Here is a 15,971-nt window from a genome sequence, read left to right on the forward strand (position 1 = left end):
GCATTCACTCAAATGAGTGTCTACAATTTGAAGCATGAATTCCAGTCGACACTGGCCCTATGGTTAACCAGAACAAATGTTAAAGATTTTGGCCAGATTTTAGTTAGTAAAAAGGATTTGGGAGTTGGTTTTCCAAGGAATTATTTTTGTGGATTGAGAAAAAGAGATGGAGTCGTTAAAAATCATTTTGGGGACTGGCCCCATGGCTTAATGGCTGAGGCAGCTGTGTCTCGCAAGGCCAAGTCTGTGGTTGGAATCCAAGCCCCGGTGGCACACTGAGTGTGTGTACAAATCTGGGCAGCATGGAGAGATGGAGGTGAAGGGTTCGTAGGGTGACCATGCCCCAAAGGGGTGCTTTCTCTGTCTCCTTCTGTCTGTCATGGCAGTGCACATGCCCTCCAGCAAATAAAAGAACATCATTTGGGGTCCAGTGATAATGAAGTACTACTGGGTGCTATGCAGAAGGCCGGAGCCACACGAGAGACTGGGTTCTGGATTTCAGACCAGCCTGAGTGGGCCAGATGTGGGCATGCACCTGTGGTCTGAGCTAACAGACTGCAGCAAGGGACCGTGACATGGCAAGATACTATCAAAGATTGCTGTCTCTCTCTTTTTCTCTCGCTCCTTCTTCTTCCCCACTCTGTGCTCTCTTATTTAAAAACAAAAACAAACAAACAAACAAAAACACCACTTTTCAAGAAATGAAAAATAATTCTGAGTTAATGAATAAAGGTTTACGTTTTCATAACATTTATCACAAAATAATTGGTATTAACATAAGTATGGCTACAATTTTGTGAATGAATACTTACAAAGAGCAAAGTGGTAGAAGCTATGTCATAAGGTAAGCAGTAATTATTAGTGATTAGTAAATTTATAGCCATGTGAAATACTTTCTTCTAAATTTATTTACTCAAAAAACAAGATAAATTGTTAGCTATCAAAAATGCCATAGGCCTGAGCTCACTGCACAGCAGTTAAGCCCTGTGTATTGGGAGTCAGATCCTACGTGGCTGACTGTGGTCTGAATCACAGCCTCCGTGGCTTAAAAAACACAAGGGGGGCCATGTGCGTACATGCCCAAATTACTGACAGTTGGAGAGATGGAGGGAAAAGGACTGGGGCATGATCGCACCCTACTGGTGGGTGCTTTTTCTCTCTCTCTAGTAAATATCATGTGCTCTTTGGCAATTAGAAGAAAAATTTTAAAAAGAAAACACCATATTTACTGTTGTAGGACAATGGGAAGAAATGAGATGTTTAGATACAAAAAGATAACCATGAACATTTATAACAAGTATATATTGTACAATATCATTTTTTAGGCTTCCGGCACATACTTCCCTTTTCATTCTTTTTTTTTGAGAGAGATTTTTGCTATAGGACGTGTGGCTCACTGGAGAGGCAGAGAGAGACAGAAAGCAAGAAATCACCCTCCAGTAGGGATGGCCACACTGCAATCCCTTCTCCTCCATTCTCCTCTCAGGATTTTGGGCATGCACACACTCGTACCCCACATGAATTTGAAGCCACCGGGTCTGGGACTCAACCACGGTCAACTATATGGGACTCCAGTGATGTAACTATTATGCCATCTGCTGGTCATATCCTTCCCATTCTTGAGACAGATTAGTATTCCTTCTTCTTCTTTTTTTTTGAGAGACTTTTGCAAGAGGAAGCATCTTGCTGGAGAGACAGGAAGTGAGAAATCACCCCCAAGGGTATTGACCACGCCACAACCCTTTCTTCTTTGTTCTCCTCCTGGGCAATTGGACACACATGCACATGTGTCCGGTTTAAGTTTGCAGCCACCAGGTCCAGGTCTTGAACTACAGTTGGCCATGTGGGAGTCCAGTGACATAACCATGACACCATCTGCTGGTCCCAGTATTCTTTCTTTAACAGGCAAACAGTTAAAACACAATCCCGAGATTCTGTCCCTTTAAGGACATTGTGGCCATATTTCATATAATGAGCGTATGAGTTCCACTTCTTAGGGCCGCATTTCCTTCTGAGACTTACTTTACTATGTCTTCATAATTATTCTGGAATCCACAGGATTTAGTTATACACTAAAACAGTATTAATGTATATTTTACTAATTATTTTCATCAGTTGGTAAGGTGCAGTCTGAGCCATTCTATTTCTTTGTTCCCAGTATACTGTATAAATTAATAACACGTAAGATTCCAGGTGGTATGGTTACGATTTTAAATATCCTCCAAATTTTAAACCCTAAAATGAAGACTATGCAATAATTCACACCAACTTTTCTTTTAATGAATATAAATTAAAGTTTCGTTATTATATTTTCATGCTGAGAGTATGAGAATTCAGTAAGGCCCTGTCTAACTTCTGCATAAGGCCACACACCTTGTCTTTCTGAAATCAAATTCCAGACCCTAGTTACCCATGATAAATGTCTCACACTCACTTTGTCATTGCAAACTAGATATTTCAGAGCAGGAAATTCATCTTTACTTATTATATATCTGATTCCTAAATTATTCCCTTATCACAAAAAAAAAAAAAAAAAAAAAAGTGTGGTTTGAAATTATTTTTCCATCACATGTATACTCATAAAACTGAGGTTATATTTTAAACATTCTATATATTCAAGGAAAATATAGCAACTAAAAGTCTCATGTTTTATATATTTCATGAGATCAGTGTCCTGTGCTTGAACCTTGACAAGTAGGGAAATGCTGCTCTTATAAAAGCTATGGAATTTAATTTAAAACAGGGAAGGTGTCAGCTCTGAGAGCTCTGATGTGTGTGGTCCTGGGCGACCTCTTCATTCCTAAGCAAACAGGGTTCTATTGAGGTAGCACACCCAGTGTAAATTATGTTTCCCCCACAGAGGCGAGGACTTTCAGCAGAAGAGCCAGTGCTCAGTAAGACAAAACCAAAGCCGGCCTAACCCCCGCGAGTCTGGTATATTGCCACAGAGGGCCGTTTACGCTGGCTTTACGATAATAAATAGTGATGAAAGCAGAGAAGGTTGAAGTCCGGTATATTGCCACAGAGGGCCGTTTATGCTGGCTTTACAATAATAAATAGTGATGAAAGCAGAGAAGGTTGATAAGAAGAAAATAAGAAGTAAAACTGATGGAAGAATTTCATAATGAGAAAGTACTTTGCTTGAAAACTCACTAAGGAACACAAGCTCCCAATACTTACTCCCAGGATCTTCCTTTGGCATCGACCACACTCGGGAGCAAAGAACTTCTCGTAGCATAGTTCACAATACAGGGCTCCCTTCTCCTCTACGAATCCGATGTAGGCCATTGTATTTTTGCAGTGGGCACAGTTAAATTCTTCTGGGTGCCAGGACTTCCCCAGTGCCACTAGAAATGGTCCCCTGTCAGAAGAAAAGAGATCAAAGTGGCTCCAGAGTAAAGTTTCTCAAGTCGGGCCTGGCTAGGATGTCTTTTATGCAATCAGACATGTGGTCACTTTTCCATTTCTAGGCCTGAATGCATGGTGCTGTGAACTTATGTAGCAACTCTCTATTTACGTGAAGAGAAAAGGGGACAGGGTTGAATAAAGTTCTCCAAGAAAGGACTTTTCTGCCTTCAAGCTATGTTTTATTGAGCCACTATGAGTTGATCTGTCTACATCATCATTAGGACTGAAATGAAGATATTGCCTATGACAGAAAATGAAGCAACCAGAAAAGATAATATTGATCTTAATGGAAAGGAGAGTTTGACATTTCCATAAAATAAACAAAAGAAAATTCTCAATTTGGTAATGTCAGTCTTAAAAACAGTAATAATTATTAGCAGAGGAAATAGTCTAGTTCATTTCTTTTTTCCGCACTTTGTTCATATACTTATTTTCAACTTTATTAAACTCATCAAATCCTTCACTCTCCAAAATGACCACAGAAACTAAAGTGCATATTATGGGATATTTGGAACCACTTTGAAAGGTTTTATTTAATTCAAACGACTTATTTTTTAAATGTTTACTTTATTTTTTAGGTTTTAGAGAGAGACAGAGAGGGAAAGTAAGAAATCATCCCTGGGGAGGGACAAGATTGGCCATACCACAATCCCTCCTCTATTCTCCTCCTGGGATTTTGGGCACACGCGCACATGTGCCCGGGGTGATTTTCAATCTGCTAGGTCCAGGACTAAAAGCGTGATCAACCATGTGAGAGTCTAGCACCTTAACTACCATGCCACCTGCTAGCCCTAAAACATGACTTATTTTTAAAAATTTTAAATTTTATTAAGAAGCTGGACAGTGGTAGAGGGGTGAAATGTGATGCTCTGCAAGCTGACCCGCACGAGAAAGTTCCAGGTTCCTGTGTATTCCAGGCACACACATGCCCACAACCTGGGCAGCATGGCGCTGGGGGTGGATAACACTGTCAAGACACTATAGGGGGTGCGGTCTTTCTGCCTCGTGGAAAAAATAAACAAAACTTTAAAAAAATATTTTTAAGTGTGCAGTACTGTTAACTACAGGCACAATGTGGTATGGTAGATATTTAGAACTTGTTCATCTAGAATAACTGAAATTTTATACGTATTATTTAACAACTTCCTCTTCTCCCCTTTCCAAACATAACTGATTTTGAATGCACATTTGTATCAAGGTAACAAATATTTATAAAGATTTTTTTTCCCATTCGATACGATATGGTCGTGAACTGATAAGACGGGCTTGGTTTGACAGGAATCCATTATGAGGCTTTATCTAGCCATGAAGCCTGCAAAGATGAGCAGTCTAGCCTCTGCAACATACTCTTCAGTAGCTAAATCACACTAATTTTTATTTATAAGTCACTTTTCCTCCCAGGCACTCTTACACTTATCTAATTTGTCCACACAACATTCCTGTAAGATAGACCAGGGCAGTTATTACGAATTCAGTTTAACAGATGAGGAAGCTGAGATAGAGAATGCACAAGAAATATGACAAATATCATAAAATCACTGATTGCACCAAGGGCAAGAGCTGAATATCCTGATTTCAAGGATGCCCTAGTCAACTAATATTCTGCCTTTGACCTCATTACCATCAATTATAATCACTTAGTGGCCACATGGTAATTGTTAGTAAGCTTCAGACACCAGACTTCTGGGCAGATTATTAATAGAAAAAGAAATGAACATCACAGAGTCGCAGCATTTTTTTAAATTAATTTTTTTTCCATTGCCAGAGAGTGTGTGAGCTCTTCAGAGAGAGAGAGAGGGAGAGGGGAAGGGAAAAAGCACCCTCCAATGGGGCATGGTCACACTACAGTCCCGTCTCCTCCACCTCTCCAACCTGTCGGGACTTGGGGTTCGCATGCACATGCGCCTGCCACATTTTTCAAGGGGTGGTCCATGTGGGATCCAGCTGCCCTTAACCACTAGGCAACAATGCCAGCCCAAATCACAGCACTTTTCCTCCTGTGATAACACAAACCTTACTATTCAGTTACTATCTTACACCGGAAAAAAAAATGTAATGTATAAACACAGCGATGTTTACCCAGAACTTCCCCACTTCCACAAGAGTCAGGAAAGTAGAAAGGTTCTTGATGAATGACGGAACGTTTTCTTTTTTCTTTCTTTATTTATTTTTTTTATTTTTTGAGAGATTTTCGCTGTAGGGCGCGTGCGCTCGCCAGACAGAGGGAGACATAGAGACAGAAAGCGAGAAATCACCCCCCAGGGGGGATGGTCACGCCGCAATCCCCTCTCCTCCATTCTCCTCTCGGGATCTTGGGCACGCATGCACACGCGCCCGGCGTGAGTTTTAAGCCACCGGGTCCGGGACATGAACCGCGGTCGACTACGTGGGAGTCCAGTGACATAGCCATTACGCTAACTGCTGGTTCCTCAATGACTGAACGTTTTCTGTGGGCATAAGAAGATATTTTCTAGTCTTTTCATTTATTTTTCATTAATAATATGATGCTATTTTGTACACGCTAATGAAGACAGCTCTCTTATGAATGAGACAAATAGTTTATTATTTTAAAAACAACTTCAGGGCACTACAGTTTTGTTATGACTAATAAGGAGTGCTTGGTTAACTAATTCTTGTCAGAACAGGGTTACAGATCACCTAGTCTGTAATCCAATATTTCACTTTTGATAGATTCTCCCTCCATTTTTAACAGCTTCATAAGTAACAGTCCTTCATTTAATTTTCTCAGGATATATTTGGCAAGTAGTTTACCTTTAAAGATAAACCAGGAAGTCATACTGCTCAAAGCTAGATAAAGTTCTGAGAGCTCTGAGTTCTTCCACCAGATGAGTATCTGGCTCTCTATGCATGAAAAATGACCCAGGCTGAAACTGACTGTGACCATCACATAGAATATGGTAGAGCTTTGGAGTTCTGTACTACTAGGTGTCTACACATTAACAGAGATTCCAAACCACTTGCTAGGGTCCGTCTTCAGCTCCTCTATAGGCTTGAGGCCAGTATCCTTATTTGGCTCCTCAAGGAACCAAGTTAATCCAACCTCACACTTTACATTCTATTAAAGCATAAGTGTCGGTATCCACTGGAATAAAAATAAAAGTGGAGGCCAGCCCACTACCTAGTGGGTAAGGAAGCCAGATTCCACATGGCCAACCACAATTCAAGTCAGGGCCCCAGTGGCTTTAGGAACACACTGGGTGCATGCGTGTTCATGTATGTCCCCAATCCTAACAGGATATGAAATAGAGCAGGGCCTCCTAAAAAGGGATTGGGGGAACCAGCAGTTAGCGTAATGGCTATGTCACTGGACTCCCACGTAGTCGACCGCGGTTCGTGTCCCGGGCCCGGTGGCTTAAAACTCACGCCAGGCGCGTGTGCGTGCGTGCCCAAGATCCCAGGAGGAAAATGGAGAAGGTATTGTGGTGTGGCCATTCCCCTGGGAGTGATTTCTCACTTTCCCTCTCACTGTCTCTGTCTCTGTTTCTGTCTCTCCCCATTGAGTGCACATATCTTAAGGCAAAAACCTAAAAAAAAGAGAAAAAGAAAAAAAAAAGATGGGTCCTCAGTTTGCCCTTCTTTTGAGGAAAAAAAGAAAATTCAGCAAAAAATTCAGCCCTTATTATTAAAAAATTAATAAGGGCTGGGGACCAGCAGTTAGCGTAATGGCTATGTCACTGGACTCCCATGTAGTCGACTACAGTTCAAATCTCAGACCTGGTGGCTTAAAACTCACGCCGGGTGCGTGTGCGTGTGTGCCCAAGATCCCGAGAGGAGAATGAAGGAGAACAGACTGTGGCATGGCCATCCCCCCTGGTGGGTGATTTCTTGCTTTCTGTCTCTCTGACTCTCTCTGTCTGTCTGGCGAGCACACGCGACCTATAGCAAAAACCTCTCCAAAAAAGAAAAAAAAATTAATAAGGGCTGAACTAAAAGTAAGATGTCTTACTAAGGGATTTGGAGGCAAGGTCATTGCCATCGTAATGGCCCAAAGGAAGGGCTAGACCTCAGGCTCTGGTTACGATAGTTAGGCCACAGTGGCCATGAATGAGGCCATGAGACTCTACAACTCCCACTGAAGGAAGGACAGGGTTTTAACTTCAATACTGAGGACGTCATGCTGGGTGGAAACTGTAGGCTGTGGGCACGTGGCACATACGTGGGGAACGCCCCAGGAAGACCTGGCTCCTTCGGCATGAGCTACCGGCTCTCCGTGCTTTCGCACTGCAATAAAGCTGCACTCTCCTTCATCACTCCGTGTGCCTACGCTTAGTGCTTGGGTGAGCAAACTTGATTTGCATTGGGTAACAGATGGAAACATGGAGGATAAGGGATTGCGGTATGACTAGGAGGTGCTTCTCCCTCTCCCTCTCCCATTCCCCCCGTCTCCCTGGTGAATGAGTGCACCCTCTGGTAGAACACATCTATCAGAGCCACCACACACTTAGCGAAGTTCATCTAAGGAAAGGAGTGGCGTTTCAGAATAACTAAGGAACACACAATCCACTTTCCAGACTTTCTAAAATGTTGGTTAAGATCGAGTCAGACCTACAAATCTTGGCATGTAGGGCCTGACCTAGTTCAGAAAATTACTCCTTTTACAAACAGCACTTGGCGTGACACCGCGGCCTGTACTGACAGATGTTACCGGAAACGGCTCTATGAAATTTACCCTTGCTCTCCCTACAAGTTGCTATTGACGAGAAAATTTAGCTCACGCAGGGTCACTTTCTTTTTTTCTTTTCCGTATGGCACCTGAGATAACTAGAGAGAGAGAGAGATGGAGAGAGGGGAAATGAGAAATCACCCCCTGGGGAATGGCCATACCACAATCCCTGCTTCTCTCATATGTACACGTGCCCAGTGTGAGCCCCTGCCGGGTCCAGGGCTTAAACCACCATTGGCCATGTGGATGTCCAGAGCCTTAACCATCGTGCCACCTGCTGACCCCCAGGGTCACTTTCAGATGGACATCTTGGAAAAATTTCCACCAGATTTTTGTAGCAAAAATAGTTGTTCCCCTGAGCAATTGCTTTATTTTAAACTTATTGTACAGTAAATTGTAAAACTTTCTCTTTCGGTAGACCACTAGAGACTTAAAGCCAAATTTGTAGGCTAACCACAGGAAAGTACACAGGTCACTATGTGTTCAGCATCAACACTAGCTTCATTTTTAATGGTTCCATCTATGATTTTTATTCTTTTGCTCTCTTTGGTAATTTTGAATATTAGCTTGTATTTCACATATTCTTTTCCAAAGAATTATTTATTTATTTAATTCCGTTTATTATTATTTTTTAATTTGGCCAGAGAGAGAAAGAGAAATTGAGAAAGTAAGCTACCAGGTCCAAGACTTGAACCTCAGGTGGCCATGTGGGACTCCAGCACTTTAACCACCATGCCACCTGCTGGTCCCTTCATGTATTCTTAGCAGTTAAAAACAAAACAAAACAAACCAACAAAACAAAAACCTTTTTTTAGATAAAGTTCATTATAAATAAACTAAAAGTATTGCCTATTTAAAGGATAACTTAAAAATATTTCATCAGGTTTTTTTCAACTCTGAATAATGACAGGTATTTTATTCTTTAAAATAAATAGAACTGAGAGCCATTTTGGAAAAAAAAAAAAAAAAAGTCTTTCTCAATTTACTTGTGACCTTTAAAACCTGAACTGAAATTGACCCTTGCTCCTGCCAGATTTCTTTCTTAAACAAATTCGCTCAGGGCAAATACTGGCCTGAGCTGATCCTGCTCAGCTGCAATGAAAGAGCATCTTTCCCCCTTAATGCCCTTGAAGTTATGTGCAGACCAAACAGTAAAACGTCTTCCACATAACAAAGTATCTCTCCTCTGTGTCAGCAAAGACTAATTTAACAAATTCATTAACACAGGATTAACACTGAAGAAGTTCTTCTTGTTCCAGACAGGATTGGGTTTCCACGTGCAAACTGGAATGGCAGGCTTGCACACTGCACAGTGGAACTAGGTGTTCAGCTGCCTCTTCTAGTCCTCCGCACCCGAGCCCGTACTAAAGACCCGTTGATGGACAAATGAAGGGAGGGGAGCGATTGTTGCGTTTGATTCGCTGAGAGAGAAAAGCTACGGCATGAAACTTTTTACCTTGTTTATCTTCTGCGAGACTTAGGCCAAAAAGGCAAACAAAAAAGAAGAATAAAAAGAAAAGGTAGGAAAGGGTGCCAAGGGTAAGTTCAGAGAAAAAGAAATGTTTATAAACAGAAAGGCAAAGGGAACTGCACATTTTGAGAGGCACAACCTCACAGGGATTTAGGTTAAAATCAAAAGTGTACTTCTTGCCCCCCTTGGCTATTCAATTCTCACAACAGTCTCAGTGACAGAAATTCACTCACAAAGATGAAGGAAACAGCAAAAAAGTGCAGCCAGATTTCCTGAGACCATGTGGATGATGAACGGTAAAGCTGGAATCTCCCAAGGCCCTCGACAGATTAAAAGTGTTATTTGACTAACAGTTTCTAGAAGTTAGAAACATACGTCTACCAAAGTCACATTGCAAAAACATAAAACAAAACAAAACTGGTGTGCTCAGAAAAGAGATGGAATTACCCTGGCATTTGATAGAAAGTGGTCAGATGTGGAGGATCTATTGTTGAGTGAAGTAAGCCAGGCTGTGAAAGGAAGATATTGTATGTATCCACTTAATATATACCGACTATCCGCACTCTATGGTAGAGAGCGAAATATTGGAGGACATAAAAGCAGTGAAAGTACTTAACGAGAATAAGACAGTGTGGAATGGGGGAGTGAAGAGAAGAGGATAGAGACATATAGCAAGAGAACAAATGGAGAGGCAGGACATTAGTGGGACACAGATATGGCTTATTACCTGTTGATGATGACGTGTATATGTATTATCAACTGGTTTGGTTTGAGAAGTATTTCATGATGGGTAAAGTCTTTTTACAAGAAAAATGAGAAATAGTGATAGACTGTTTAAAAAAATAATTGGAATAATAATAATAATGATCGGAAAAAACAATGAAAAGATATTGAATGATGAAGTGGGGAGATTAATGTCTCTGTATTGACTGACATGCATGGCAATCCCTTTTGAAAAAGCAATGTAATACACTGTAAAGTTATATGCAGTTCAATGTAATATAAACACGATTATGATGATAATAAATAAAAGAAATGGAATCAGACACGCCACATAATTACATATAATAAATAATACAAATGTATAAAACCAGTTTTACATTTTTTTATGAACCAACTTTTGGAAAGGGCCTGGCGTGAACAAAAAGCCCAAGACTAGCACAAACAGAGGAAATAGAAAAGATACCTGGGAGAAACTTACACACAGACACATTTGCAAATACACAGACAGGCAGGAAGAAGGAAGGCAGAAGAGAATCAACACAGTGGAAACAATGTATTTGTCATCCAGTTCTTCATTTCCAGTGGATTATATCCAAACTTTCCAATTTACAACATTAAAAAAGAAGTAGTTGACTTTTGTTGAGTATTTAACTTGTGGCCTTTTAAAACTGACAGCTGCTTGACTATGATGGGGTTACACCTTGATAAACTCATTGAGTTGAAAATATCTTAAGTTGAAAGTGCTTCATAAATTGAAACCATGATTAAGTCCCAAATCCCTTGACTTACACAGGGTTATGGATACAACAGAATGCATATCACTTCCCTATCACTGCAAAGTCCTTGAAAACAAAACAAACATAACTATAATATTAACATTTTTCTGGAGAGGTTTTTGCTATAGGGCATATGTGCTCGCCAGAAAGACAGAGAAAGAAAGAAAGAAAGAGACAAATCATCCCCCCAGGGAGGATGGCCATGCCACAGTCCCTTCTCCTCCATTCTCCTCTTGGGATCTTGGGCACGCAAGCACATGCACCTGGCATGAGTTTAAGCCACTGGGTCCGGGACTTAAACCAAGGTCAACTACATAGGAGTCCAGTGACATAGCCATTACACCAACTGCTGGTCCCTGATAATAATAATCTTTGGAAACAAAACAAAACAATAGTATTGGTCTAATAGTGCAGTGATTAAGCACTGTGCATGGGGAGCTAGATTCCATATGGTTGACTTTGCAGTTCAAATCCCAGACCTGGTGGTTCACTGCCAGGCATGTGTGTGTGCCCAGTATCCAGACAGGATGGAGAAATGAAGAGAGGATTGTGATGAGATCATGTCCAATTGGGAGTAGAGAGTCTTTTTTCTTTCTCCTCTATAGTGAATGCACACATTCTTTTGCAATTAAAAAAAAAAAATTAAAAAACCCCAAACCATAGTAACAATGAAAGAAATAGAAATTTTAAAATATAATTTAATAATTATTTATATAGCACTTACATTGTGTTGGGTATTATGAGTAATTGGAGATGATTTAAAGTATACAGAAGGTGAGTTTAGCTTTTGTGTAAATACTCTGCCATTTTACATCAGAGACATGCACGTCCACAGATTAGTACCTGCAGGAGGTCTAGGAGTCAGTACCCCTCAAATATTGAGGGATGACTCCATAGTCAGTTCTTTCACACTGAGATCATAATAAAATCAACAAAGCTGGAGAAATATCATTCAACAATAAGAAAGGAGGATATAATTTCAATTCGGCAACATTAATATACATCCTACAAATATTGTGAAAAAGTTAATTTATCGGGCCAGCAGGTGGCATGGAGGTTAAGGCACTGAATTCCACATGGCCAATTCTGTGGTTCAAGTCTCAGACCTCGTGACTTGAAAATCACACTGGGTGCATGTGTGTGCATATCCAAAATCCCAAGAGGAGACTGGAGGAGAAAGGGTTGTGATATAGTCAACCCTCCTGGAGGGTGATTTCTCACTTTCCTTCTCTTTTCTCTTTATTTCTCCATCAAGCACACATGCCCTATAGCAAGAATTTAAAAAAAAGAAGGGGGGGATTCATCAATTCAACAAAAATCTGCTAAATGCATATGTATTAGGCATCGTTAGAGAAACAGGTAATGAGGCAGAAAACAAAGCCAGAAAAAGCTCTGCTTGCTGGGGTTAAGCAGTATCTTGCTGTGGTTTTAAGATGTAGCACGTGTACACTATGGAATTTACTTAGGAGGAACATCGAGACCCTTCATTTATACAAAGTGGATGAATATAGAAAATTCAATGATAAGTGAAGTAAGCCACACTATGAAAGACAAACACTGCATATCCCCGCTCAATATATACCTAACATCTGCACTCTGTGGCAGAAATGGAAAGATCTAAAGATATAATAGTAGAGAGGACAAATAGAGATATGAGAAACTATATGGCAGGGGGATGGATGAGAGAAGCTCAGGAACAAAAAGGGCTTAACAGACAAAGAATGTAAGACTATTTTGAATGTAAGATTCTTTGCTGAAAGCAATGAAATAGGGTAATACTCTTGGTTTGATGATCACATATTGCATGTACAATTTGAAAAGCCATACTGTATACCATAAAGATGTATAATTAGATATAAGTAAGAAATTATTTTAAAAAATTTAACTGCATCATTGAAAAAGTAAGCATAAAACAAAACTATGAATTATAAATGAATGCTATACATCATATGGTAAAAAACTAAGAATACAAATTGTAAAACAAATTTTAAGTGCCTCAGGGTTTGCCAAGGTTTAATCTTCTGTATTGAAAGTATCAAGCCTTTTACTGCAGCTCATTTTTAAAACAGGTGTCCAAGAGCGTGTCACCTGATCTACTGCCTCCTGGCTTTGGTAAGCTATCCGGACTGGGAGGCCAGGAACTGGAATTAGGCCTTGACTAGGTCTCTCCACTGGCCACAGTCTATTCAAGCTGCTTTAGCCTTTGAGCTCCAGGCCAACGTGCTATGTTAATTACTGTTACGTGATCTAGACACGAACTAATCCCCACTCCTATTAACTTCCGTAGTAAGTGAAGCTTTAATGCTTACGTGATAACTAGTGCTGGATGATCCAAAGCAATACAGAATTTAACAGATGAGGGGGTGAAAAGTGATGGCCATTGATCTTATCAGCATAATACATATTTATTTCACATGGCAGGGTGATTGTACATTAAAATTTTATCTTGGTCTAGCATTAAATTTTAAACCTACACAGGTAGAGGTAAGAAAGGGAATTTCTAGTTGGAGCTTCATAGTTTTTCTATACTAAGGAAGTTTTCAAAAGAGCTGGGAGTTATAATTACAGGATATCACAGAATTCAGTAATAAGATAACACAAATCAGCAACTGGTGTGGTTTGAGATGTTGTCAACTCATCCAGTAATTACTTTCTTACAATGCATAAAAACAACAGGAGTGATCCTTGTTTCCACAAAGGGGTGTTTTATCCAGAACAATATTCCTTACTATCAGTCTAGGTAAACAAAGTACTATAACTTATAGAAATAACAAGTCAAGGGACCAGCAGTTAGTGTAATGGCTATGTCGCTGGACTCCCACATAGTCGACCACAGTTCGCGTCCCGGACCTGGTGGCTTACACTCACACCAGGCGCGTGTGCATGTGTGCCCAAGATCCCGAGAGGAGAATGGAGGAGAAGGGATTGCTGCGTGGCCATCCCCTCTGGGGGGTGATTTCTCACTTTCTATCTCTCTGTCTCTCTGGCGAGCGCACGCACCCTATAGCAAAAACCTCTCCTCCCCCCAAAAAAAAGTCAAAGCATAGATATAATAAATAAATATATATATATATGGTTATATATATATATTTATTTATTTATTAATATATACATATACACACACACACACACACACACTTTTTTTTTAAGGTTTTGCCATTAGGAGCATGCACTCACTGGACAGCGTGAGCGAGCCTCCGGAGTGAGAAATCATCCTCCCATGAGGAGATGGCCATACTGTAATCCCTTCTCCATTCTCCTCTTGGGCCTTTGAGCATGCACACAGATGTACCTGGTGTGAGTTTCACGCTAGCAGGTCTAGGTTGCAAACTGTGCAGCTGGCCACGTGTGATCTAGTGCCTTAATCTCAAAGCATGTTTTTATTTTGATCAATATTAAACCTAAAAATATCACACCTAAATGCAGGCAGTAATTGAAAAGTTTTATGTACTGGGGTAAAGCAGCACCATGCCAGATTTTATATTAACTTAGTTATTTCTGCCAATAAAGGAAAATGACTCCACCCAAGTTGACATTAATGGCCTTAATAACAAATGGGTCCAGAGTCACGCATTACCTGTTCAGCTAAACCTTTACCAAATGTTTCTGCATGTCGGACGCTGGGAAACCTCTCCTGATTCTCTCCTTTTCTCCATAACCACTGCTACTGCTACCAGGACCACAGCCATGGCTAGCTCTTACTAAGCAGGTACTTATTCTCAAAAATGTAATTCACATGAAAAATAACAGCTTATAAGACATTGTATTACAGATCCATTTCTTTTTTTTTTTTTTTGGAGTGGTTTTCGCTATAGGGCACGTGCGCTCGCCAGACAGACAGAGACATAGAGACAGAAAGCGAGAAATCACCCCCCACGGGGGACAGCCACGCCGCAAACCCTTCTCCTCCATTCTCCTCTCGGGATCTTGGGCACACACACACACACACCCGGTGTGAGTTTTAAGCCACTGGGTCCAGGACGCGAACCGCGGTCGACTACGTGGGAGTCCAGTGACATAGCCATTACGCTAACTGCTGGTTCCCATATTACAGATCCATTTCTGTAAAGTGGTATCTGTCCTTATGTGTGTTATGTTTTTAAAGTGTGAATACTGAAATACTAACAGCAGTTATTTTGGGAGGTAGGATTATATATAAACTTTATTTGCTTTTCTATTTTTCTGTATTTTTAAATGTCATAATGAACACTGAGTACCGAAAAGCTCTGTTCTTGACACACATATTGTTTAACAATAAGTTAAGGAAAGGAGAACTTAAATTTGGTTCTTAAAGTAATGAGGCTTCTTAGTTTTCATGTTAAGAATGATCTAGAAGCATTATGCTAAACAGTGATTACATAATAGAGGACAGGAAAATGAAAGTGTTCATCTTAACTTCAGAGAAGCCATGATTTCAACAATTTCAAAATAAGATAATATAAAACAAGGAGAGGAGAGCAATTATTTAGAAGATTATTTGTTATTGCCAGTAAGACAACCAACACAGAAACAACAGGGTCCCTCTGGTGGGATCGACACAACTAGCCTTCTCACCTACACCTCGATGCATTTCAAAAGCCACTTACTACTAACCAATCATCTGAGATGTTGTTGGACAAAAGTGGAAAGGCAGTTGGAGCCTATCAAGTATGATACTAATTATTGGGGTAAACATTTTATTAAGAACATAAAAAATAAAATCTCAGAAAATAAGATAATACAAAAAAGGCCACTTACTACAAAACGCTCAATGATTCAGTAAGTTCTAGTATACTACACTCACTGGAGATCTCTTGACCTGTTTTCTTTTCTTGGAGTTTGAGAGACAATAAAATAGATTTGGACGAAAGACATTTTCAAGAAGCAGGCTATGACCTATTCTAAAACGAGACATTCATGAAACGATCGG

At 40.3% G+C, this 15,971-nt stretch overlaps 1 protein-coding gene across 7 annotated transcripts in view; it reads right to left on the bottom strand.

The window, feature by feature from the left end:
• PDLIM5 (PDZ and LIM domain 5) overlaps window positions 1–15,971 on the bottom strand; it is a 193,652-nt gene that overhangs the window by 10,491 nt on the left and 167,190 nt on the right. For all 7 annotated transcript variants that reach the window (XM_006164489.3, XM_006164493.2, XM_006164488.3 and 4 more), the window contains one exon: window positions 3,181–3,361. In XM_006164489.3, the coding sequence (XP_006164551.1) occupies window positions 3,181–3,361 (181 nt within the window). The remainder of the gene's footprint in view (window positions 1–3,180; window positions 3,362–15,971) is intronic.

This window comes from Tupaia chinensis, unplaced genomic scaffold, assembly GCF_000334495.1.
Source record: "Tupaia chinensis unplaced genomic scaffold, TupChi_1.0 Scaffold143631_1, whole genome shotgun sequence".
In the NCBI taxonomy this organism is placed as follows: Eukaryota; Metazoa; Chordata; class Mammalia; order Scandentia; family Tupaiidae; genus Tupaia; species Tupaia belangeri.